We start from the raw sequence: 27,763 nt of genomic DNA, 5'->3' as shown, positions 1-27,763 counted from the left end.
CCGGATAGACTGCTATGTGGAAGCCATCTCTTGTAAGCTGAGAGCCATGAACCAGTCTTGAGCCTGAAGAAATGTGATGAATGAGGTAAGCGTTGCCATCCTGAATCTGAGGCTGTGTACACTTAAACTGCTATAGTGGCACAATTTCAGTGTTGCAGCTGTGCCGTTGTAGGGGTTTAAGCAGACACACTCACCACAGTGATGAGAGATTCTCCTATTGCTGTAGTTAATCCACCTGCCCAAGAGGGGGTAGCTAGGTTGACGAAAGATTTCTTCCACTGACCTAGTACTGTCTACACTGGGAGTTGTCAGCTTAACTGCATGGTTCAGAGGTGAGGACTTTTCATGCCCTAAGCAACATAGCTAGGATGACCTAATCTGGCTTGAGGCAGCATATGTATTTGTTCAGTCTTCTCAGCTCTAGAAGAGAAGAAAGTCCCTTATTTTTTCTTCAGGATAAGAAATGGGAGCAGAAGCCTCTTTCTTTGTATTCAGTAGGTACCTCTTCTCTGGCTCCTAGATGAAGCAATAAGGTCACTTCTGCTTGTGCTAGGCTCTTGTGAAAAGGGTACCTGAAAAAGAACAGGGAAGGGGGCAGGTAGGGAGTTATGTGTGGAAACGTATAGGGCCCATGTGTCAGCTATGATGGCCACCAATCCCCGAGAGTGCAAGATGGTTCCTGAAGGTGGGTCCAGGCTCCAGGGAGACTCAATTCTCCTGTCAAATTTGCTGCCTCAGAAGGAGCCAGGTTAGCAGAGGAGGTGGAAGATGGCCATCCCCTGGAATACCTGGGCTGCCTTTGAGGATACTCTGTTTAGTGTCCCCAAGAGTAGGACAGTGTCCTCTGCTGGGAATGGTACTTGCAATGTTTAGTATAGGGGGGCTGAAATATAAATCCCCGAGAACCATACTGTTGACCTTGAGTCCTTAAGGGAGCAGAATAATTAGTCTGTTTTCTGTCTGAAGAGCTCCATTCCCCTGAAAGGCAGGTCTTCTACAGTGGCCTGTACCTTGTGCAGCGCGCCAGATTCCTAGAGCCATGAGGTCTGTGTCATAGTGACAGCCATGGACTATGCAGCTGTACCAGATGTATCAGTGGCTGCCAGTAGTGACATTCCCACAACCATCTCGCCCTCCTTAATATTCCTTTATCTCATCCCTGTTCTGGTGTTTGATTTTGCATTCTTCCAGGTGAGAAAGTTGTACTTGGCAAATTACCAGGGCTTATTTGCCAACAGGAGCTGGAGAGAGGCTGATTAATATGCCTTGCACTCTAAAAGTTACAACTCACTGGGGTCTTTGTCCTTCAGTGTTCCTTTTGTGGACACATTTTTTCCTGTCTTGCCAAAACAACCATGGACCATGGTTTTGGATAGGCATAAAAGGTGTTCAAAGCCCTTTGAGGGCACCTGACATCTCTTCTCTACCTCTTTTCCAAGTGGGTGGAAGTGTGTGTGTGGAATATTTGCTACAGTCCTTAGGCTGGTTGCAGGATCCATTCATTAACAAGGAGGGCAACTCTGGCTCGCATTATGGTTGTCAAAATACCAAAGAAATTGAGAGAGACTTCTCATGTATATAAATACAGCTGCAATATGCAGGGTATCTGCAATGCAAGACAGGAGATCCTAAAAAGCTTTAAAGTAAACAATTGCTAGGGCTGGTGTCACTGTCTCATCCACAGATAAGACAAGGGTTGCTGTAATTCCTTCATTGCTTCTTGCTCTTGGGAGCCGATACGTGGTTCTGATGCGGGCAGCCTAATCAATAAAGCCATTGGGAACATGATCTCCTACCCTTTCTGGAAACACAGGAAAGGGATCTGCTCCTGGATGCATGACGACAGTTCCAGTAAGGCCAACGTGAGCAAGGTGACATGCTCATAGATACTGGCTTGGTTCAGGGTGTCTGCCTCAGTGCCACTCCTGCCCCATTCTGGGACATGACTGAATAAGGGCTCCCCAGTGACATCCTTTGGGTCACTATGGAAGCAGAAAGAGGATCTCTGTCCAACGCAGGCAAAAAGGATGGCAGAGTGTATCTCCTCTTTGAATGGCAGTGCTGTAGAGTAATATGGCATTGGTACCAGTCATTTATTTGGCATGGTGAATGTCTAGAGGTGATTGAAATCACTCCAGATTGTATCTTGGGCCCTTGCTGACTTCAGCTGCAGATACCAGTACCAAGGCTAGCACTGGATCTCTCATTCCCTGTCTGGTCAAGGACTTAGACCTTGCCTACACTACATAGTTTTGTTGACAAAAAGTCATGGTTTGTCAACAAAACAGTGGTGAAGTATACACTACAATGCTACTTCTGCCAACAACTCTCCTGCTTTCGTGACAAAATAAAACCACCTCTACAAGAGGTCAAGAGCTTTTTGTGGCAAAGTCAGATTAACAAAATGTCAGCGTAGACACTGCGGTTGGTTATGCCGCTATAAATGGCTTCTAGGAGGTATCCCACAACGCCCATCCTGACTGCTCTGGTCAGCAGTTTGAACTCCACTGCCCTGCACCCAGGTACACAGGCATTTGCCCCTGCTCCTTTAAAGGCTCAGGAATTTTTGAAATTCCACTTCCTGTTCGCTCGGCATGGAGAGCTCACATCACATCTTCCAGCTGACTATGACGACTCCATGCAGCAAACAATCTCCCACTTGGAGCACAGCTGAGTTGTTGGATCTGCTGGCACTATGGGAAGAGGAGGCTGTGCAGTCCCAGCTTCACTCCAGTTGTAGGAACTTCAATACCTACAGGCAGATTTTTCATGGCTTCTTGGATAAGGGCCACAAACAGGACACTGTGCAGTGTGGTAGGAAGATAAAAGAGCCGAGGCAGGCTTACCAGAAGGTAAGGGAGGCAAACTGTCGCTCTGGTGTTGTGCCAAAGACTTGCCACTTCTATAAGGAGCTAGATGCCATCCTTCGCAGCAACCCCACCTCCACCACCAAAAGCCCAGTGGATACTTTGATGGGGCAGCAGGTAGCAGACATTGGACTCAACTCCAAGGATGAAGTCGTAGATGAATAGGTGGTGCACACATCACAGTCTGGTGGTGTGGTGAGGCAGGACCTCTTTTCCACTCTGGAGGGGTCTGGCCAGTCCCAGCAGTCCATCTCTGGTGCGCATGATGCAAGAAAGGAGAGTCCTGGGCAAATGATTTTTTGTGTTGATGCTGCTCGGTTATAAGAGGTAACTATGTTCTTTGCTCTGTATGTTCTAGAAATGGGTGAAGGGATAGAAATGTGCAAGACTAGCTGTGTTTCTGCATGCTCCATATTCCCCTGTGCAGTTAAGCAGCGTGGCAGAACAGTGTGTTGATACACACTGAGATTTCATGGGAAACCTCCAGAGAGATCTCCAGGAAACGTTCCTCCAGGTACTTGCCAATCCTCTGCTGAAAGTTCCTTGGCAGAGCTGCTTTATTCCTTCTCCCATTGTAGGAAACTTGCCCACGCCACTCAGCAATCACTTGTGCAGGGACCAAAGCAGCACACAGGTGAACAGCATAGGAACCAGATCTGAAACTGCATGTGTAAGGAGATGTACCCTTGCATACTCTCAGGAGTAAGATATCAGCTTCAATCACCCCCGCCTGTGGAAAACAGTGGCAGAATTTATAATATTGTCCTTAGTCACCTGCACAGATCCCCTTAAAAACCACCTAGACCCTTTGGCCCTTCCTGAATGCCCAGGCCGAACTCGCCATATTCAGAGCATTCGCTGAGATGTTTGCTTGCCAAAGGACAGTGAGAAAGTGATTGGTATATTAAGAGGTGTATTTCACTATAGCGATTCAATGCTGTGTGTGAACTAACAATCATGCTTCTGCGTATTGTTTCTTGTGCTACTGCAGATATGACCTTCGGGGGAACCCCCAACACTCCAGCCAAGCGCATCCACCAGATAAAAGGAAGCGACCAAGATGGAGCAAGGAGGACATGTTCAGAGAGATGCTACAATACCTGGAGGCCAAAAAAAAGAACACTACGTGGAAAAAGACCCTGAAGGACAGAAAGGAGCATGAGGAGTGCATTAAGGGTCAGCAGCGGATGACAAAAGTGATGAGGAGCAAACAGATATTGAAGACCTTAATCATGTCCCACATAGAACACATGTGCTTGTCCCCCTCCTGCAGCTGATCTAGAACTGCTTTCCATGCCTGCCCCAAACTCCTCCCAAACATTCCTTGCAACTTCCTGGAATGTCTCTATACTCCATTCACTCCACTCCTTTGGACAGCTTCCAAAATGACAGCTTGACTTACACAGTTATGAGATACAACACTGCCATCACCCTTCCCACCAAGTCTTTTGTGTGTGTTAATTGGCATTTAATAAAAACAAACTCTAATAAAGATTGGGTATCTTTCAGAGTCTCCTACACATGGTGGTTGCTGCTATTAGTAATACACAGTGGCAGTTTGATCATTTGTTGACTAAAAATCCTGGTCATGAATCACCACAATTTTCATGCAAGACAGCAAGTTAACAAAACATGACGAGTGCTGTATGACATGACATTACTGGGGCTCAGTATCAAGATGTTGCCTCAAAGCCTCCCCAATTTGAATAGCTTCTGCTTGTGACCCTCTTAATAGCCCTGGTATCTGGCTGCTCAAATTCAGCAGCCAGGCAATCCACCTCCGCACTCCACCCTGAGGGAAAAACTTTTCACCCCTAGCCTCACAAATATTATGGTGTGTGCAGCAGGCTCCTATGACCATGGGAATGTTCTCTCACTTAGGACTAATCTGCCATAAAAGCACACTGGCGCTGCCTTTAATCTGCCAAAGGCACATACCATGGTCATTCTGCACCTGCTCAGCCTGAAGTGCTCCTTGCTGCTGTCCAAGTTTCCCATGTAAGGCTTCATGAGCCATGGGAGTAAGGAGTAACCTGGGTCTCTCAGGATCACTATGGACATTTCAACATCTCCAACTGGAATCTTCTGGTCAGGAAAGAAAGTTGCTGCTTGGAGCTTTCTATACAGGCCAGTGTTCCTGAAGATACTTGTGTCATGCATGTTCCTGGACCACCCCATGTTGTCAGTGAAACGCCCATGCTGATCCTCAAGCACCAGCAATAAAACAGAGTACCCCCTTTATTGATGTATTCCATTGCAGGATGGTCCAGGGCCAAACTGGAATAAGTGTGCCATCTATTGCTCTGCCAGTTAGAAAGGTGGCTTTCCACACCCGAAAGTTCTGCAACCACTGCTTGTCACCCCAGACCTGCATAATGATGTGATCCCACCACTCAATGCTTGTTTCCTGAGCCCAAACATGAGAGTCCACAGTATTCAGCTGCTTCATGAAGGACAAAAGTAATCTGGTGTTTCTTTCCATGGCACACAGCAGGTCAGGCAACTCTGATTCCTGTTCAGACTGGGTACTCATGATATACTGCATGACCATCTGCGACGTGTTCAGAACAGTAGAGAGCAGTGGAGGATCCATCCTTTCAGACTGAGATGGCAGGCACGTAAGAGGGGCCACTGAAAAATTCCATGAAATGCAGTTGGAAGTCCCTGGAATGTTGGGACAAAGAACTGCATGGGACATTGAACCCAAACCCATGATGCACTGAGATCCATTCTGCCTTCCCACAACTCCTAGCTTTAGAAGGTGGCGAGTAGCATAGTGGGATAGCTACCTACAGTGCACTGCTCTCACTGTCAATGCTAGAGCACCAAGAGTGTACGCACTCTGCTGACAAAAGGAGCTTAGTGTGAACATGTACAAGTGATTAATTATCCCAGTTTTTTATTGTCTGCTTAACGTGTGTTGACAAAACTCTGTAGTGTAGAGAAGGCCTTATGCAGTCTTTTGAGGAGTGACATTTAGTTTCCTCCTCAGACTTCTCTTCACATTTAGAGATAATATTTGGGCTCTGAATGAGCCTCACTGATACGTACAGGCCTCTATGCTGGCTTTACTGCCTAGAATACTGGCCCCAGGGCTGACTTGTCTCCAACAAGAATGGTATGCAGCTTGTTGTAAAGGGCACCACCTCATTTATTGTTGGCCTTGTGATCTCCCTACTGAAAAGTTTCTTTGCTTTCACGCTGCATTGTTGCCGATTCCCATTACACCCGTTGGGTGGCATCCCATGTGCCATCTGTTCATAGATGTCCATGTTTCTACAACTGATCTATAGCTGTGCTTGAAACCTCTTCTTCCCACAGGCAGAAGATCCAATACCTCCCGTCTACTGCAGGCAGCACCACATCTAGTGAATGGACCCACCACAGTCAGTTGGGCAGTTGCACACAAGGGTGAGCTGCTAGGTGTGCTTGCCAAAGTATGCAATCAGAAAATGGCATTTAAAAAACAAACACACATGGGGGACTTTAAATGGCATGGGTGGGAGGGGGTACGGTGGCTTTCTGACTCCTGAGAAAGAGATAGTCTACAGTTGTGGCCAGAGTAGTCACTTGTTGCAGGGAATGGGGCATTGTGGGACTGATGGTGGAGGACAGTTAGGGTTGACACAGGTCATTCAGTGTCTATGCTTGCACTGCATTGACCTCAATAGACCAATCATGGCTCCACACCATTTGGGGAGGTGGGTATATAGACTGTATTGGTGTGACAGGGTGCTTACATCACCTGGAGATAAATCTGAGTGTAGGCGCATGCACAAATAGGTTGATGCAAGGCAACTTATGTCAACCTAATTAAGTACTGCAGATCAGGCTTGAGAGCCAAAAACAAGACCTCCCACACCTTCTGAAGTGCCAGAACTGCTCCGTTCCAAAGTTTCAAGCTTACAGCTTCTTGACAGCTTCTCTAATGCTTTGCAATACAAAAGGTACATTGAAAATTTGGTGGCAGAAATACTAAACTGAATTTTATGCCCCATTAAATACACACAGCAATGGCTATAAGTTGACTAAGCTGAGCTGAGCTGAGCTAAAAGTAGGCAACAGGGCAAGACAACTAGGAGGAGTGGGGAAGTGAAGAAATACTTCATACTTCTAGAATCCATAAGACAATTTAAGCCTAATATTCTCTGTAGGACATGGGGCCTTGAACAGAGGCTTGTAGTAGAAACAATAGTAATAGATGAATGTCAAAATTATGAAAATTTCCAGCTAATAAGCAAAAGCAGATCAAATTACCTTCCGCAGTTCAATTGTTACTTCATTTCTGTGTCTTCGCATTGTCTGCAAAGCAAAAAAAAAATCAAGATTATATATGAAGAAAAACAGTGTACACAGATTTGTAAACAGTGTTCTCCTAAGCTACTTAAAATGTAGCTTTCTGTGAGTAGCTTCAACAGAAGAGGGCTTAGTGTAAAGCACTTCAATTATAAACAAAATGTAATCAATTTTGGAATCTTTCCCAGCACAGATCTTGGGAACCACAGGGTTAAAGAAAAAAATAAAATACCCCACAAATATGGTAAAAAGCTTCATTATGAATGCAGAAAACAAGTACACTGAAGGATAGAAAGCTTTTTGAATAGTTTAATATAGTACTCCCTTGTGAAGTGCCACAAGGCTCAGTTCTCTTTGGTCTTATAAATATTTAGATGTAACCACCAGGAAAAAAGTTGACTAGAGTTCAAATGTTAACCATACACAGGTAAAACAGCTATCTGTCCTTCACAACTTACAGCATCTGTAATCAAGTTATCCCAATATCTGCCTGAGATCAGCACATAGACAAGAAAAGCTGGCTGATGCTTAACCCACTTAAGACTGAGGTTATGCGTGTAGGTACAAGGAAGCACTTTGAAGAGCTTACCACAGTGCCAGTGGAGGATGTATGTACATAAATGGACAGACAGACTGCAATCTGTGGGTCCTTTTAGACTCCTCCCTGACACTGGGCTCTCATAGCAACATCTCTGAGAAACACTCTACTATTCCAGCTGGCTTAGAGATTGCATCCCATCATTGATTATCATATTGCCTCTTGCACCCTCTAATTCATTTAGAGAAATACTATGTACTTGGATCTGAAAACATCAACTCTGAAAAACAGCAACTGGTGCAGAACACAGCAGAGTACCTCCTCAGCCACATGGTAACCAAGAGCACAAAGTCCCTGTATTTTGCTCATTCCATTTTCTATCGGCAACCACATCACCTATAAATTCTTGATCTTTATCTTCAAGGATCTAAATGGTCTCTGCCCACCACATCTAAAACTCCACCTCATCCTTGGAGGCCTCAGCCACTGGGATCCATATAACAATTACCTACAGTGAATGAAGACCATGTGCACAGAAAGACAAGGTTTTTGTTTGTTTGTTTTTTTGTTTTTTTTAAACACAGACTTGCCCAATACTAATGACATCACCCCAACCGTAACTAAACACAACCACGAACCTCAACATTTTCTGATTCAACATGAAGTGCACTTTGACCTCGCTTCCCACAAACAATGCATGTTCTCTAACTGAGGTACTGCCCTTCTCCCTGTGCTATACTGCTATGGCTGAGGTGGCCAGAGTTGGAATCCCCCCCCCCCTTTTTTTTTTTAAAATGAAAAGAGGTGGCTACTGGCAAGGCAATCTCTTGGAGAATGCCAGGACTCGAACTTGCTCTTCACCCTGCCCCAACGCACTGTTTTTATTAAAAATAGCCTGAATTTGGTGACCTTCCAAGCACGCTGTAAGATTTTTTTTTTTAAATAGACTGTGTGGAAAGGATTTTTTTTGTTTGAGTTCCTATTTGAATTATTTTAATGATACAGGAATTCTGTTGTACTACTAATGGTGTGTTGAGACCTAGAATCTTGTATAGATATTTACACCTAAATATTAGTTACTCACTACATTTTATTTATTTATTTTTATAAAACGAACATAGTACTGACCAGAGAAGAAGGAAAACCTTAAAAGTCTAAACCAGGAGTCTGTGAAGTTAACTGTGATAGGCATGTCATAAGAAACCAAAACAGAAGTCTAGCCATTGGACAGTCTCTAAAATGTCTAGTTACATCAAAATTTTGAAGTCTACTCCAAGAAGTTATAACCGTTCTTGAAATAAACTATGCAAAGCCTTGAAAGAGGCTTGCACTGTTTAAAAAGTTAAAATGCAAAACACACTTCACATTTAAGGTAGATCATTTGTGATAACCTTTCCAAAGAGCTGGAAGTCCTCCGTTCACCACCACAGTGATATATTGCTTCTTTTAAACATACAGTATTTACAATAAAAACAAATGTAAAATATGGCATTTGAAATATTTTCCTCATATTGCACAACTGGATATACAATATAAATTTGTTATCCAATGTATTTTTTCAATAAGTCTTCCCTTTACTGTGCCTTAGTGTATTAAATGAAGAATGTGATTTAATATTTAAATATATATGCATGCTTACTTAATGAATTACTAGTTGTATCTTTGGCAAGTACCCAGGAGATCTGATTGTACAAACATATGTAGTGCTTGTCACAAAAATTTAAGCTAATTTAATAATTGACAGTTTAAAAAAATACACAATGTGACAAATGCATATCAATGGCATACTTATTTGTAACTGAACTAACCTGGATCTCTCCATGTATAATTTAAATATAAATATTAGACTACAGGTCAATGAAAAAGTTTGCAGTTTATTCCTCTGAACAGATTTTAAAAGCAGTACGGCTAATTCCTGTTTTGTCTATTTTTGTCCCAGGACACTATTTAAGGGGACATCTATGCTTGCTTCAAATTAACATTACTGAAAATACTCAATGGGTTAATAGGAGCTTTCTAAAAAGTCCTAGATTCAGGATAAATTTGAAATTGCACATAAAAATATTAAAGAAAGTAACTATTTTCAAAGTACTAATATGATCTTCCTGCTCAGTGCTAGAATCAGGATAGTACCATGGTCTGAATACCATACTTCTGGCACTACACCTACAAATTAGAAGCAGAGGCACTGTCAGTTTAGCAGCAGTATGATACACACTTGTTCTATATCTGCCATAAACTTTCTCAAAACATTTTTCTCATCCCAATCAGAGGAGTTCAAGGATGCATACACTGTCACACTAGAAACTTAGGGACCAAGTACTCCTGTAACAGATACTGAAATTTTCAAATTTCCCAAAAATTACTGATTGAGTTGAAAAATGAGCCACAATCTATTTTACAACTAACTTTCTCCTACTCATTAGTAGGTTATAGTTCTATTTTATATCAGAGCCACTGCCAAGACAAGTTAAAAATGTATGAAAGTGCAAAGTAATTAGATCCTATGCCTTCTGAGATGGAAATTCAGCATAGCAACAGTGATCCAAATAAAGTTATATCCCCCAGAGTCTCTAAATTGAGCACACTGCACAAGGTATCGTGTACTTATGCATCATACTACAGTTGCTCACCTCAGGCACAGCGAGGCAAAAAACTATTCACCAAGTGTTATTATGGCACAACAGTGCTCATTTAAGTTAGCAGTAATGTTACAGCACATCGAGGACATCCTAAATGATCTGACACTTAATTGGCAGTTAAGTCCATATGACATTTTATATCACTACTAAGAAATAAGATTTCCTCTTCCGATTCAGTATCTATAATGGACAAATTACCTATAAAAATGTTAAGATTTAATATGAAAACTTTTCAACAGGGAGGTGCCAAGCTCTGAAATAGGCAGTTTTAAAAGTAGAGGTTGAAATTTGAAATAAACATTGCTTAAGTTATTTCTTTAGCATTTTCTTCAGCAAGATAAGAAACTTTAATGAAAGAAGACACGGAGATAAACAAAAATCTGGTGTGCCTACACTTAAAATGGGTTAGGGTTTTTTTTTATTATTCTTATTTGAGGACAGGAATCAATCTCTAGATATTCTTTAAAATCTGACATGAAGCATGCATGACAAGAGTCTTTCCTTACCATTTCCACTCTAATTTTGTTTAGACAAAGTTCCATCATATAGAACAAAAGCTTCACTGAAAAGTCGCACTGGATTTATCAGTACTGTATGTGAAGATCTCCATGTGAACCCCTTATACCTTCCTGACTGCACTATAAATATATTTGTGTTAAGGCAGACAATTTAAAAAAATTGCAATTAATCCTGAGATTAAAAAAATATCAGCAATTAACATAGGTTGATTTAACAGCCCAAGCAACCCTATATAAATGTTTTCTATCAGCAAAACCCTGGCCAGAGGTTTGTGGGGAAAAGGATGCCCCTAGAATGAATGCTGAGACCAAATGTCAGCTCTAACAATCCTACTCTGAAATAACCTGTTCAGGTCAAACCAGTTTTAAATCCATGTCGCCAACACCAGCATTTCCTATTTCACAACATTAGATCCACAGAAGCAAATTTGTCATGAACTTGGCCTACATAGAAAACAAATTGCTTTGAAGTTTTGGATAGGAATTAAGATTTATTGAATCTTTAAACTTGAATTCTATAGATTGAAGAGATTATGCTTATTCCTTTACCTAAATATTAAATTTAAGACATTCTGCAGCAAAAACACATTTACAATTTGTGAAATGGTAGCCTATATGCCAAGATTTATTTTTTAAACTTGCATTATGCAAAAGAGGTATATTCTGTATTAATAAGATTTTTAGACAAGAAATTATGACAAGAAAAAAATCTAAAAATGAAGATGCTAGTTTGTAGTATAGAATATGTATGTCACTCAAGATACGACTGAATCAAGTTTAGAAACAATGTCTTGGCACAGAATAAAGAACTCAACAACCCTTTCCCTCCCACCCCCCAAAAACCAAAAACTTTGTATACAAAAAGCTTGACCCCATCCATACTGACCAGCCAAACTGTTTGGACAGCTATTTGAATCTGTTACAAACACCATTTAAAACTGGTGTGGGATAACTATGGTACACGGCACCAGGAATAGTTAAGTGTAGAATCAAATTCAGAAAGTTTTTTGTGCCACTGCTGTACACAAAATATTTAAAATTCATATTAAAAATCCATTTTAGATTATCCTACATATGGACTTTACTAAATCATACAAGATTATTCTTAAGGGACTACAGAATAGGAATTCTAGGCCCCTGGAACATACACTTGCCTCCACTTTGGCTACAGTACAAATTTTGCTTTTTAAGTGTATCTAAAGTAGTCACCAACTGTTTCTTCAGATATTACCTCATTTGTCATTCTGAGAGAGAAGAGATGTAAAGATTCAAGATTTTTTTTTAAATAAATTAAAATTGCATTTTTTGGGCACAGAAAGGTGGCTCAATATCAAATTTAAATTCTGTCCATAAAATCAAGTTTAATTTGGCAGTAACTAAAATTTGTTTCCATTTTAACTACAATTTTTTTCAATCATTTACAATGAGGATCAAGATTATACAGAGCCAAGGTGTAGTCTTAGGTTAGAATTCTACACTTTAAATGTACTGTAATGAAAGACTCCCAATCACAGCAATATAAACAGAACTGGAGACTATGGTAACCATTGTGCCAGCCCAGCCTGCCCCATCACTAACTAACTGGAACACCTAGAGAATAAGCAATGCTTAAAACTCAATCTCTTTTCTGATGCCACACTAGAAGAGCAGGAGCCAGATTCAGGTGCTTGGTTGGTAAAGTTAGGATGGGAAGTGAATATGGTGCTATGGGTTGGTTGGTTATATTGTGGATTTTGAAGCAGAAGGGGGATGGGTTGGATACTTACAGTTATATGTTCAAAAGTACAAGAGACTTAGGAGTCTAAAGTCATATTTGCACTATAAAATTAAGTCAACCTATGTTAGGTCAACTTACAGCCACTGCAGTACTTACTGCAGATGTTCACGTCCACACTGCCCATCTTTTGTCAGTGGTGCATGTCTTGAAGTTTGTCTTTAGGTAACAAATCTAAATGCGTATTGTATAAACATTTATATTTTAATATTCACTCTTAGAAGTGTGAATATAATATACTACTACATATAATTACTAAGAGTAAATGAGTAAAAATTGTGTCAAACAGAAAGTACCCTACCCTGACAGACTCATGTGGGAAATGCATGGGTAAGGAATTTCTGTGCCCTCCAAAGTGTTTCTGGCCAGTGTTCTCTGCAGAATTTAAAGGGTGGGTCTATTCTAAGAGTGACTAGAAGAGTTATTACAGGATTCCATATTCATTGTCTCACTGGATTTCTAGATTCAATTCCTTCAATTTGCTACTAAACGGATGTTTTTTTAACTGCCAGCCCCACTGAGTCATCCTAGGCTCCATCAGTCAAGGTGTATTCTTTCCATCTCATGGGTCTCCAGTAATAAAGATTTTATTAAACAAATCTGTGGCCAGAATTTGGTCTATCTAATGTAAGGGCTTGTCTACACTACCCGCAGGATCGGCGGGCAGCAATCAATCCAGCAGCTAATCTAGTATAGACACACTAAATCAACCGCCGAGCGCTCTCCCATTGACTCCGGTACTCCACGGGACCAAGGAGCACAAGCAGAGCTGATGGGACTGCGTCAGCTGTTGACTTACTGTAGTGAAGATACTACATACATCAACTTCAGCTATACTATTCAAGTAGCACATCTCAGACTGACCCCATGTGGTAGTGTAGACAAGCCCTAACTGTATTGAGACTAGGCCTTCAGAGGCCACCTAGCAATCCTACACTAGGTATCTAGGTTCTTATGACACTCGGAACCGTAGTATCTGAGCACCTCACAACCATCCTATACTGGAAACCTACTGACTGCTATACTTATCGACATGCTTCCAGCTTTCATCCAGACCGTATCACACAATCCATTGTCTACAGCCAAGCTCTAAGGGACAACTGCATTTGCTCCAATCCCTCAGACAGAGAGGAACACCTATAAGATCTCTATCAAGTGTTCTTAAAACTACAATACCCACCTGCTGACGTAAAGAAAGATTGAGAAAGCCACTCCAGGACAGGCCCAACAAAAAAAGTAACAGAACGCCACTAGCAGTCACCTTCAGCCCCCAACTAAAGCATCAACAAGGATCTACAACCTATCCTGAAGGACAATCCATCTCTCACAGATGTTGGGAGACATGCCAGTCCTCTCTTACTGACAGTCCCCCAACCTGAAGCAACTACTCACCAGCAACCACACACCACAACAAAAACACTAACCCAGGAACCTATCCTTGCAACAAAGCCCGTTGCCAACTCTATCTATCTATTCAAGGGACATCATAGTGTTATACCAATAACATAAAAACCAGCAGGATCTTAAAGGGGAAAAGGCAAAATGCCACATTTACTGTGAATACTGAAAGAATCATAGTAAGCAGTTATGTTATAGCTATAACTTCCATTCAATTTCATATTTATTCACTCATTCATACACATACACGTTCTGCAAGGTTGTTATCATAGTTACTAGCCTTAGAGTTGCTCATGCCAAGCCACTGGCCAGCCAGGTGGCCTGGACATGAGAAGGGAGCAGGGCCTTGTCAGATGCTCATTTGATGCTCCTGGAAGTTGGTTTGCAGAATCAGACCCCAAAGTTCTCACTTTCTAGACTCCATTTTTATAGGAATTTCTTCCTATGCCAGTCTATGGGAATTGCTTCATCATGCTGTTGCTGAATCAACAGATGGCACATTCCTGACGGCTCCGTGCTGCCAGATGTTATCTTGTTCTTTGATTCTCCCATTCTTGAGGCTGTTGGGTGGATTCCAATCTGCCCTCAGGGGGTCCTCTGGTTATTTCCACTTGATGCCTTCTTCAGCTGATGGACATTGGATTCTTAGGCTGGCAATTCCCTGCTCATTCATTCAGTTATTATCCACACCAAGCATCCATCCTCTATTTAACCGTTAACAAAGCAAGATGAATACAACAAAAGGGCGGGGAGTCTTTGGGTGCTGTTTCTGTTGTTACAGACTATTGCTTTGAGTCTCTCTCTGTGAGTAGTTGTTACAAAGAATTGCTTTGAGAACAGACTCAATCTTAGAATGTACTAACACAATTAGCAGCTTGCAAGTTTCACACAGAGGGAGAGAAACAGTACTCAAAACCAAGAGACCTCTTAATTAGTAATACCCTGGAACCTAAACTATGGGGAATCAAACTCATTTGTGATTTTAATACAGAACTTCTTTAATATGACCCAACAATAGGACCTGATCACATCAGCCACACTATCAGAGATGTTCAGGTGAACGAGCCTACCAATGTGATATATGCCATCATGTGACAACAATGGCCAGTTTACATGGCAGAGGAGCAAACAGGACAATCTCTATGCAAAAGAATAAATGGACACAAATCAGACATCAAGAATTATAACATTCAAAAACCAGTCGGTAAACACTTGAACCTCCCTGGTCACTCAATTTCAGACCTAAAAGTCGCAATTCTCCAACAAAAAAAAGCTTCAAAAACAGACTCCAATGAGAAACTGCAGAATTGTAATTAATTTGCAAACTGAACACCACTAAATTAGGCTTGAATAAAGACTGGGAGTGGATGGGTCATTACACAAATTAAAAACTATTTCCCCATGCTAATTCCCCCCCACACACACTATTACTCTCACCTTCTTGTGAACTGTTTGAAATGGGCCACCCTGATTATCACTACAAAAGTTTTTTTTCCTCCTGCTGATAATAGGCTATCTTAATTAATTGGTCTCATTACAGTTGGTATGGCAACACCCATTTTCTCATGTTGTGTGTGTATTTTATATATATATATATACACACACACACACCCCTACTGTATTTTCCACTATTACTGTGTTTATCTTCTATATCTCATAGGGGCATTATGAAGTACTATTATAACATTTTATAGATGGGTACCTGAGGCACAGAAAGATTGTGAATTGTCCAAGGGATGTTTATAGCAGAGCAGGAATCAAACCTAGGTCTCCAGAATCCCACCCCGCAACCTTAGCCACAAGGCCAGCCTTCTTCCAAGGTATCACAGTAATATCTGATCTCCACTGGTCTTCAGATTATGCCCGTTGAAGACTAAAGGATTACATAGGTGTTGAAGGCATGATCAGGACCATGAAAACGTTACTACTGGTGAAGATACACAAGATTTTCAAATTAATTTTTTCTGTCAAATCCCAACAAATTGAACAAGTATGATATATCCATTACTGAGTATGGAACCCAACAATGAAATTTTTTTATTAATTTTTGAGTACATCGATACTGCAAAGCTTCCATATTTTCTTGAAAAGCATAACCTTTGAGATCTTGTTGCAAAGACAGTCTATCACATAGAAACCAAGTCTGCAAGCAGAAAGAAACATAACTAAGGGTAGTGTTAACTTCCACCAATTATCTCAGAGGACCATTTGTTCTGTAGTTTGACAATCACCAGTATAAAAAAACATGGACACAGAATTGCAGTTGAAGTCACTATCAAAAACAGCCACAGAAGTGATGGAATATGGGGAAAATAAATTTTCAGTGAAAGGTGATTGATTCAATGAGAAATGCTCAAATAATTTGACTCATGTAATACAAATGTCTGTGCAACATGTAGGTGGTATTTTGTGCTTGCTGTATTTTAGTAGCCACGCTGTACTTGCATCGAAAGTTTCAAAATGGTTGGAGAAGTTTACTTGTCCTGAAAGAGTAGGCATGTGATCCCAGAATCCTAGCCACATTAGCTGGGGGAAGCAGACCAACACCTGCTGAGGCACAGCCAGCAGCTCCAAGAAGTGCAGAGACTTCCCCTAACAGTGAGGTGTGGAAAAGCCCAGCCAGAGACCATTGCTCTCCCCCAGCCTGTAACTTATACTATTACAGTAGATCCTAGGTACCCCAGTCGAGTATCAGAGTTCCACAGTGTGAGACACTTCAGACATGTAACCTAGAACAGCAGTTCTCAACCAGGGGTCCAAGGCCCCCTGGTGGGCTGTGAACAGGTTTCGGGGGGGTCTGCCAAGCCAGGCTGGCATAAGTCTCATCGGGGCCCAGGGCAGAAAGCCAAAGCCCCACCTCCCCAAGCACACCTAGGCCTGAAGCCAAAGCCTGAGCAGTTTAGCTATGCAGGGCCCCAGGCAACTGACTTGCTTACTACCCCCTAATGCCTGGCTTTTATATGCAGAACAGTTGTGGCACAGGTCGGCTGTGGAGTTTTTAATAGCATGTTGAGAGGGCCTCAAAGAAAGGTTGAGAACCCCTGACCTAGAAAACAGCTCCTGCCCCAGACAACTTCCCTTCCTGTCATACTCAGCCCACTCCTGGCCTCACAACACCAACAAACAAAATTAAGCAAGAAAAAAACTGAAGATGACATGTCCTCAGCCTGACCATTTTACCTGTCTGCTGCATATTCTCTCATGCTCTTTGTACATGTGTCTTTTTAGATTCTATGAAGTATCTATGTGTTTCGGGATAGGGACTTTATCTTCCTAAGAATTTGAGAGAGTTGCTGTAGAATTATGATTAGGACCTTTTAGGACTACTGTAATAATAATGGTCCAAACAGTTTTTGGTCCTGAAAGAAATTACTACCTCATTTTCCCCGAACTAATTTTGACAACTCTGTCTCCCAGCCAAAAAAGGGTGCTAATGGAGTTAGAGATTAATTTTTACACTTAATAAGAGGCATTCCAGATGGTAGAGGTAGTAGCTGCTAAAGTTGTTAGAACTGAGTGGGTAATAAAGAGAAAAGCAAGAGTAACTGGAATGAGATTTAGAGATGGATATTGTACAACCAGCCAGTATTTAGAAGCAAATGCTATGTCATTAGAAACTTGACGTTTCCACCCTTTCCAGTTATATAGTATGCTTTTTTTAGACTATGAGCTATTAGACCTTACATCTGTCACTACTCTACCAAGAGTTAGTCAATCACTGGTCAAGAATTTGATATAGTCAATCCCATATTTCAACTAATTCCACGCAGTTCACACCATTGCACATTATGAGGGGCTGTTTCCCTTTACCTGAAGATGCTCACTTGTAGCTTCAGAAAAAACTGACAAAGATCTTCCTCTAGCAAATCTAGAAAAGTAGTATTTAAACATACTGAAAAAAAGTAATGTTTACATAAGATTATTTTTGAAATGTTTTTAATCAAAGAAAGTACAAGTAAGTCATATCATACATGTATTTAATTTATGCAAATTCAACTATACGCTCTCTGCAAAAAGAAAAAAGATACCTGTAAATAGTGCGGGCGATTCTGCCCACCATTCCACTCAATGACCATATGCGTGAGTGAGCGTGAGATGAGAGACGTGAATCTGCTATTCCCTCAGTCGATCTCAGTTCCCACGTGCCTCTCATAGTGTGAGCATCTCGCCACACTGAGTGCGATTCTAGTGTTTAAAGATACTGTGTGTATTTTTTTGTACAACATGGCCCCTAAACACAAGCCAACTACTTCATCTGGTGCTCAACCGAAGAAACAGCGATCTGTTCCAAAGCTGGAGGAAAAACTGGCTGTGTCAGCCTTATTGATATGGTATGTTGGTCTCCAACACCGGGCGTAGATATGACCGCAACGAATCTAGCATCTATGCAATTAAGATTCAAGAGAGAAATTCATCAAGGCATGGCATCAAGTGCTCCAATAACTACTAAGGTGACGAGCCAGGTGCGTGATAAGACTTTCGTGAAGACTGAAAAGACATTAAACTTATGTCTGGAAGACATGAGCCATAAACATGTGCCTATCGATGGCAACATGTTGCGAGAAAAGGATCTTAGCCTCTACGTGCTGTTCAAACCTCCTGCCAAAGAGGGACAGCCTTCTAATGAGAAGGAATTCAAAGCCAGCCAAGGTTGGCTTAACAGTTTTAGGAACTGCTTCAACCTCAAAAACGTGCAGGCTACTGGTGAAACTGCATCTGCCAATGAAGAGGCGCAAAAGCCTACCCCAAACAATTAAAGAAAGTCATAGAAGAAAAGAGCTATCTTCTGGAACAAATTTTTAATGCTTACGAGACTGGACTCTTCTGGAAAAAATGCCCAAACCACACTTACACTTCGAAATCGGAAAGACAAGCCCCTGGCTTCAAAGCAGCTAAAGACCATGTGACTGTTTTGTGGCAATGCAACTGGGCATTTAATAAAGCTGGGCTTGCTCTACAGAGCTGCAAATCCCTGTGCCCTAAAAGGCAAGAACAAAAATCTCCTGCCTGTGTTCTGGCAACCAAATAAGAAGGCTTGGGTGATGGCAGCATTAAGTGTTGCTGATCGTAGACAATGCTCTTGGCCACTCTGCGGCACTCCAGTTTGTGCATAACAATGTTGAAGTAGTCTTTCTCCCCCACAATACCCCCTCCATCCTCCCAACCAAAGCGTGATTCGCTGTTTCAAGGCCATGTACACAAGGCTTATGTTCTCAGATACATAGCACTATGGATGCTGATCCCAATCTTAATGTGATGGAGTGTATACTGTACTTTATGGGCAATTTAAGGGATTTTTCAAGAGTAATTTTGACTATACGCAATTTTCGCCTTACGCACTGACTTTAGAACCTAACCCCCATGTAAGATGCGACTCCACTGTATAGCAGATTTGACTTCCATGAAGTTTAACATTTTAGTTTAGCAGAAAAGTTAAACATTTTCCACTGTGTTCTATTAGCTGTTTTGTGAGGTAGACTAGAACTGGGTGAATCATTCCAGAGAAGAAGCTCCTGAAGAGCTATCCTTCACTAACCTCTTGCTCTCTTCTAGCCCCATGCTTTCAAAATACAAGCATATTCTTGTCTATCCATTCCTCAAAAAGCCACCCTGAAGACTTGAGTCAAGGGAGACTGAGCAGACCACAGTATGTTTGGAGATGCACTCTACATAGGACTACATTTTAAATCTATTTGGGAATGGGTATAGAAGGGCAGCCACTCATTTGACAATTTGTCCTAGAGAGCACACGACACCTGTGCTCTGGGATCTACGCCAATTGCCCTGGGAACAACATGAGATAGGCTCTGAGACGATGTACTGTATCAGTTGCGATCAGCTGAAGTAATGATGCTATGTTCCCCTTAACATAATAGAGGCCAGAATCAGTGGCTAGTGCTTTTCACTCTCCCATGTGTGGGAGTGTTATTATATGGGAAACTAGTAGCAATACTTATTTGCTTAACACTTTCCATTATAAAATACTCTTACAACCCTTTTTAGAAGCTCTAACATCTCCACTGCTTGCAGAAGGCTTTTGAAGTTTGGCAGAAAAAAAGACCCTGATCTAGAGACATACCTTTCATTTACTGCATGAAATTCTGTTCAGATTTGGCTGACTAATAAGGTGTAAAAAATTGACACTGCCCCGATCAGCAGGAAAATTTTGACAGCATGCCAAAATAACTGAACATGAGCAAACATTCTGAAGAGTTGGGCCCATACAGCTGCCAAAGCTGCAACAGCTGAAGCAGACACTACACTGCGAACACCTAGAAACCAGCAGAGTCATAAGAACAATGGCAGAGACAGAATCACAGAAACATAGGGCTAGAAGGGATGACAGGTCAACTGGTCCACACCCTTGCACTGAGGAAGGACTAAGTATTACCTAGACCAGTGGTTCCCAACTAGGGATCTGAGGCCCCCTGGAAGGCCACAAGCAGGTTTCAGCGTGGCCACCAAACAGGGCCAGCATTAGACTCGCTGGGGTCCAGGGCTGAAAGCAAAGGCCCTCCCATATGGGGTTGAAGCCCCTGCCTTAAGCCCCACCACTCGCGGTTGAAGCTGAAGCCTGAGCAATGTAGCTTTGCAGGGGGGCACCTGCAGCATGATGCCAGCCCTAGCAGAGCCTTCCCAAAAGTGAGGGAGGGGCTATGGGCCAGGAGCCCTGCCCCTTCTGCCTGAAGCCCCACCCTCAGCCAAGCCAGAAGCCGGAGTGGGCTGGGAGCCATGGACCCTCCACCTGCCCAGGGTCGGGGGGGGGGGAAGGGGGCGGGACTGAAAGCAGCCCCTGGGCCCCTGCCCAGGGCAGATGGAGGGTTCACAGCTCCTCACACACCTCTTACCGCAACTCAGTTACAGCCGGAGGACAAGGCATCGGAACCACAGCTGTAAGAGCTGAGCAGTCAGGCAGCTGAGAGGAGATGCAGACCCTCCACCTGCCCTGGGCATGGGCCAGGCGCTGCTCTCAGATAGATGGTCTGCAGCACAGCACACACACCCCTCCCCCCGGCCTCCGGGGGAAGAAAGGATGGGGGTGAAAAGTGGACAGGACAGGCCCATCCACTTTCAAAAACTGGGAGGACCATGGTCCCCTGCCCCCCTGTCCCTCCCATTCCGGTGCTGATGCATGAGGCCCCAGGCAATTGCCCTGCTTGCTACTCCCCAACACCGGCCCTGGTTTTCATATGCAGAAAACCAGGTGGGCGATGGAGTTTTTAATAGCATGTATGCAGGGTGCTCAGAAAGAAAGATTGAGATGCCCTGATCTAGACCATCCCTGACAAGTGTTTGTCACTGGAAGTTTTTAAGAACAGGTTTGAGAGCTATTCCACAACCTCCCTAGGTAACCTGTTACAGTGCTTAACTACTCTAGGCTACACTCCCATGCCCCTGCAATCCAGCCCCTTCTTGGAGCCACTGTATGAAAAAGGAAATCCCTGAACTCCAGGTATGGGGGAGAGAGCTGAGCTCCTCTGTAAGTCCCAAATGCAGCTGTACCAATCTCTTCCTACTCACTCTTACCCCCAGAGTCTGGGGGTAACACCAGCAGCTCATTCCCCTCCCCAGGAAAGTAGCCATCTCCTGCTACCACCTAATGTAGTCAATCATGTAGCTCAAGTGGTAGAAACCTGTGCTGCAGGGCAGATAGTTCAGGGTTCAAATGCTTCTGATTCGTGACTTGGGTTGTTACAGTTGTACATGAGAAAGGCAGAGACATTTTAAAAATCTCCAAAGTTACAAAAATGTAGGTTGCAAAGTCAAGCTCTCAAAAGTTAGGAAATGCCTTAAATAGTTGCCTATGCAACCTTAATTCTCGCCTCTTATGTAATGCTTTGTAACAATTTTAATTACATGATCACATACTTTTTCCCCACCTCACATAGAATGTGCAGGATGGACACAGAAGGGTGCATGGGTAACCTTGCAGATCACACATTTCCTGACTTTGGGGTAGGAAGGGTTGTTTTGTTATTTTACTTTGCAACCTACGTAACTTTCTTTTAATGGTTTTCTTTTTTGTATGTTTTTATTTATGACTGCTTGTTGGTAGAAGGGATGAGCTAACTGAAATGGTGTGATCTGTAATTTTAAATAACTGGCAGGACACCATGAGACTGTGCATGGGTGCTATTTATGGCTCTAAACAAAAATATGAGTGTAACAGACCAGAACCAGGCCAGAAGTTAAGGCAAGGCAAGAAAGGATTGACAGGAGTCAGGGAAGTTAGCAGCTGGGACAGGATAGGGTTGAGGGAACAGGTGCAGGGGTTGCAGGTAGAGAGCAAACTAGAAACCTCAACATCAAAATTGCATTTTTTTAAAAAGTCAGTTTAGTTGCAATTTCAGTGTCCACTTGATGTTTTATAACTGCTTTTCTAAATTAAAAGGTTTGATTGTACTTAAAATATATCACAGTTTGTACTTTATATTACTTTGTTAGTACAAGGCCTGGCCTACACCTAAAACTTAGGTCAACTTAAGTAAGCCCCAGTATAAAAACTGCTAGGTCAAAGGAAGAATTCTTCTGTCAACCTAGCCGCTGCCTCTTAAGGGGGTGGATATACTACAGCAAGAGAAAAACTCCTCCTGTTGCTATAACATGTGTCTACACTAGAGCAGAGTAGCTGCAGCACTGCATCTGTAATGCTTTTAGTGTAGACATACCTTTAGGTGGTTTTGAGACTTTACAGGACATGCCCAGTTTAAATAGCAAAGTTACAAACTCCAAAAAAGGCTTACACAACTTAAGTGTTGCATCACTGCAGGCTCTCACAAGCAAACGCCATGCATTTGCTCATATATTGAGAAATTGAAAATCTGAGTCTTTTCCTATATATTTTAAAACTGAAAAGAATGTTTAAAAAGTACTTCACAGCGCAATTTGCAACAATTAAGGTTTTTTGTTGTTTATAAAACAAAGAACATACGTTAATTTCATGGTTACAATTTGGTGTTAGACTGTTACTAATCCATTTTTTGGAAGGACCACTTTTTTTGAGATATTAACAGTACTACACATAGGTTGAAATTCTGAGTCTATGGGCATAGCTTGAGTAGATTGGCTGTGTTCACGGGCAACCAGCACAGGGGTAGGGAGACAATTCTTCCCCAAGTCTGGAACCAGGGCAGTCCAGTGGTCCGTCCTTTTGCAGTCAGCAGACTGTACAGTTCATGAATCCACTGGCCACACAACTGCTCACCAACATATCCCTTTCTTTTCTCCTACAGAGGTGGGACTGCAAAACTTGGCTCTGTGGTACACAGGATACTGCATAGTCCCACTGTGCTCTCTCTCAAAGACCTGGCCCTGCTGTACAACAGAACCAGTCCTTTTGCATATAGAAGGATTCTTCCCTAAAAAAAAATGTAAGGACTACTCAGGTTATAACAAGAAGAGGTTTTACAGCATAGCAGATCCAACAGTGAAAATATCAATGTTAATTATAATTTGAGAAAAGAATAAGTATATTGGTTTGCCAGAACATTTTGTACCTGACCAAAAGTGATTTTACAGTATTCAATAATATTAGTTGAATAGAAGCTAAAGGAAGAGGGTTACTTAAACAATATACTCTACATTCATTTTTAATATCTCCTATAAAGGAGGACATCTCTGTTGTAGTACAATTGCCAAAGCCCAAATAATTCTCAACCATATCAGTTACCAGATCGACAATCTTATCGGAGACAACTGCTTTGTAGAGCCCTGTGTGGTACTATTTTTAATCCCATTCCCACTATAACAGCAGGTCCTGTGGGATCTCAGTCCTGCTGCAGGGCTCTCTACGCTAGTCCCACACAGAGCTCTATTGCTTTGCCCAGTATAGCATAGAGTTTATTAAATCAATGGAACATCCCCGTAAAAAAACAGTACCTTTTATTCAGAAACAGCTCAATCCATCAGCATCACCAGATAGTAAGTACATAATGTCTTGGGGCAAAACAAGGACTATTCTTCTAAAATAATCTCCTGGATATTCTGGTAGCCTAATAGCTAGCTAGGTAGAGCTATTAAAAAGGATACCTCTATTGTTTACTTCAAGATGGATACGCTGGACAGCGAGAAAAAGAATGACAATCAAAGTTACTGGAACATGGACATTAAAAACAAGCCATATGTTCTAGGATTTTGATTCTTTTTGCCCCCCCCCCCCCATCAGATTCTAAGTTTCATTTAAAACACACTTCTAACCTTAAATTAATTGTGTCAATGAGCAACTTTTACATACTTCTATACTTTTCCTTTCAAGAAGGATATTTTTGAGGTATGTGCATCAATGCTGAACTGAAACAGGTTTCCTTACCAGGTTTAAGCTAAGCACCCTTTTTCTTACCATGGCTGCACCCTTCGACTTGACAAGCGCTAAGCAGTGTGACCCATCACCTTGAAAAGTAAGACTTCAGAGCTTGTCTATACAGCCTGTTCTGGTATAACTCCACTGACTGTATTCTGAAATAACTAGGCTTCCAAAGCACAGTAATTATTCCAGAATAGTGTGTCCACATGAGGGAGTTACTCCACTGTAGCTATTCCAGTATAACTATTCCTATGCCTGCCTATTTCCCCATATAGACAAGCCCTCAAATCCCCTCTCCGCAGTGGTCACCAGTTTCAAACACATCTGCATATCAGGCAATTTTAAACGACTGAGGGTCCCCACATAGCAGAAACTGCTCTGTTTGCCCCTGCTTTGCTCTTCAACCAGTCAGGCCAGTGATTGGGAAGGCAGAAGCTTAAGATCAGCACTGCTGAAGCAAAGCCAGTATTCTCAACAGGGAGAGAGAAAGAAAAAGAAAAAGACAGAGGGAGAGGCAAACAAAAAAATACAGCCCAAGATTGAAAATGAGGGGAAAAAAACAAAAGACAGAGGCCAATTACTAGGTGTAAGGGTGGGACATTTTTGGCTAATCTAATTATCACTGTTAAATTGTCTCCCAAAAATGGAGAGAGAAAGCCTTTCTGTAAAAAGATCGCATTCTCCATGGAAAGAGCATTGTGTGCAAGGGAGATTTACCACCACCAACTTGAACAGAAATTAAGATAAGACTAGCTTACAATTTGAATGTCATCTTTACAAAGACATGGCTCCTGTTAAACCAGGTCTGCAAAGCACTGCCTCCACCCAAACAATAGTAGTAAGGGTGTGAATTCTGCCCCAACTCAAAATTTACCTTAAAAGGGTGTAAATTCAAAGTCTATTTTGGATTATTTAAATACTATAATCATCAAATACAGCAACATAATTGAGGAACACCATTCCCTTTTTCATCCTAGATTAACTTTCACTTCAGAGAGATATTTTCCTCATTATTTTAGCTAGAAAAGGACAGATGTCAGCCCCTCAGAATTTCTCCTCTTTTTCACAGTGGCTACAATAAAAGGTGCTTATGGTATTGAAGGGTAGTGGAGTCAAAAGACCTAAACAATATCCTCGGGGATTCAGTTACCTTTGTAAAAGAGACAGCATTTCAGATTTGAAAGGTGTATTAAGGAAGGATATCCCTCTGTACTGCCTGATGTAAGCAGATGGAGACTCTCAGCAGATCTACATTGCTAAGCTACTGCCGTCATTTCAAGAACCTTCTTTGGGGGATTTAAGCAAGAATTAGGAGGAAAGCAAGCGACCATCACCATGTGTGTGATAAAAAAGCTCAGCTGAGTGTGGGAGCGGCCCTTGCAATTTCGCCACTGGCCCCTATAGCCCGGCCTAGGCAGGCCTACAACATTTGAGAGAGCAGCCTTTCGCACCAGCCCCGACGTGCGAGGGACCTGCGGCCGGGTGTTTGGGGGAAGGGGTGTTGTTACTACCCGAAGGGGTGACACAAAAGGCAGCCAGCCCCATTGTCCAGCCCCTGCAAGCGCCGCCGATCCCTTTGAGCCTCGGGCAGGGAGGGGAGGCGGCAGCTGGTTAGCCGGGAGAGGAGGGGGCCACACGGACACGGGCGCATCCCGCCGCCTGCCCAGGCAGGCCCAACCCCTCACACAGCCCCATGTGGAACAAGCCGGGGCGGGGAGCGGCGCGACCGCGCCCCCCGCCCGGCAGCCCCCCATCTCCGCCCGGCCGTGGGGCGAGGAGACGGCGGCCGCCATGGGAGGCTGCAGGCCCGCGGCGATGGGAGGCGCGGCCGGCCGCGCACCCCCTGCCGGGCTCCCTACTCCCTCCCCAGGCCGCGCCCGCATGACGGAGAAGAAAAACCCGGAGGGCATTTTCCTTGCGCCCCCGCCGGGCCCGCCGGCCGCCCGGCTCGGAGCGGGGTGCGGGCCCCTCCCCTCGAGCCCGCCCGGGGCGGAGGAGGGGGAGGAGAAGGGGGAGGAGGCGGCGCGGCCGAGCTCGGCTCCGGCGGGAGCGGGACCCGCCGGCCCGGCCCAGACTCACCTCCACGTCGCGGCCCTTGTTCTTGAAGCTCTTGATGCGGTGGTTCTCCAGGCCCGCGGCGGCGGCGGCGGCGGCGTTCTCGGCCATGGCTGCTCCGGCGGCGGCTCCCAGCTACTGCGAGGCGGCTCCGGCGGCGGCTCGCGGGGAGCAGGGGGGAGAGGGCGGGGGAAAGGGACGTTCCGTGACGAGCGCGAGGAGGGGGGATGGAAAGCAGGGGCACGCGCCGTTGCTGAGTGACGGAGAGCGCGGCTCGCGAGGCATGTGACAGCGTCGAACACGCCTCCTCTGCTTCAGGCCCGGCTCCGCGGCTGTGGCTTTATGCTAATTTGAGGGGCGCCTAATTTGCATAACGCGTAATCCTTCGGAGTAGCGAGCGGCGGAGACTACAGCCCCCGGCATGCAGTGCGGCTTGGAGCCTCGAGACGATACGCCGCGTGGCACCCTGGGTCTTGTAGTCTCTGTGAGCCGCATTGTGCTGTGCTGTGGGTCGCCCAGCCCACTCTGCCGGTGGCGTGCACACAGCGCGCTGTTCATGGCGGTCTCCTATGGAGGTGCAAGAGTTGCAGCTGCCCCTGGCAATGCCAGGCTTTTGTAGCACATGCAAGTGCTGGAACAATTTGTATAGTGCGGGTGCTGAGAGCCACTGACCCAAACTGTAAATCCTGTGTATAACGGAAACCACTTCAAGCCAGTGGGTGCTGCAGCACCCTGTACCCCTAGTTTCAGTACCCAGGCAGGATGTCTAGATGTCTCCTTCCCAGCTCCCCCAACCTAGACTCTGCATTTCTCTCCTGCTGGGGGGCATTTGGGGCACGTTTTTCAGGCTTTTCTCTGCAATCGTGGAAGCTGGAAACATTTTTTAAATGAAAGTTGAGCTTGCCCTGTATTCCTGAGTCCAGGCACTGTGGTTTTAAGACAAATGCCAAATAGTTCAAGACTTAATAAAACCATGGGAGTTGGCAACACTGCTTGTGACTCAGGCTATGTGTCTATGTGTCAGTTACCTGGCTAACTGGCAACTTCCTGGTTTCAAGTGACCCACTCAATCAGGGTCTCAGGCCATCACCACCTCAAATTAGAATCATACACTGCTGCTACTCACAGACCTGAGGTTGCAATCCCGTGTGTGTCAGCTTTGATTACCTCAGCCTGTCATGGCAGAGGGGCCATTTACATTGGTCAAACTGGACAGTCTCTATGTAAAAGAATAAATGGACACAAATCAGACATCAAGCATTATAACATTCAAAAACCAGTTGGAGAACACTTTAATCTCTCTGGTCACTCCATTACAGACCTAAAAGTGGCAATTCTTCAAAAAAAAAATACAAAAACAGACTCCAACGAG

General features: G+C 43.5%; 1 protein-coding gene across 1 annotated transcript in view; it reads right to left on the bottom strand.

The window, feature by feature from the left end:
• KPNA3 (karyopherin subunit alpha 3) overlaps positions 1-26,661 on the bottom strand; it is a 79,616-nt gene extending 52,955 nt beyond the window's left edge. The window contains exons 1-2 of the mRNA XM_048849573.2: positions 26,416-26,661; positions 7,125-7,169 (exon numbers count right to left, since the gene is read on the bottom strand). Of these exons, the coding sequence (XP_048705530.2) occupies positions 7,125-7,169; positions 26,416-26,502 (132 nt within the window). The 5' untranslated portion in view covers positions 26,503-26,661. The remainder of the gene's footprint in view (positions 1-7,124; positions 7,170-26,415) is intronic.
• Between the last annotated feature and the right edge of the window lie 1,102 nt (positions 26,662-27,763).

This window comes from Caretta caretta, chromosome 1 (genome assembly GCF_965140235.1).
Source record: "Caretta caretta isolate rCarCar2 chromosome 1, rCarCar1.hap1, whole genome shotgun sequence".
NCBI classification, from domain to species: Eukaryota; Metazoa; Chordata; order Testudines; family Cheloniidae; genus Caretta; species Caretta caretta.
The sequence above is the reverse complement of the archived record's forward strand: the minus strand, read 5'-3'. Positions and strand labels throughout refer to the sequence as shown.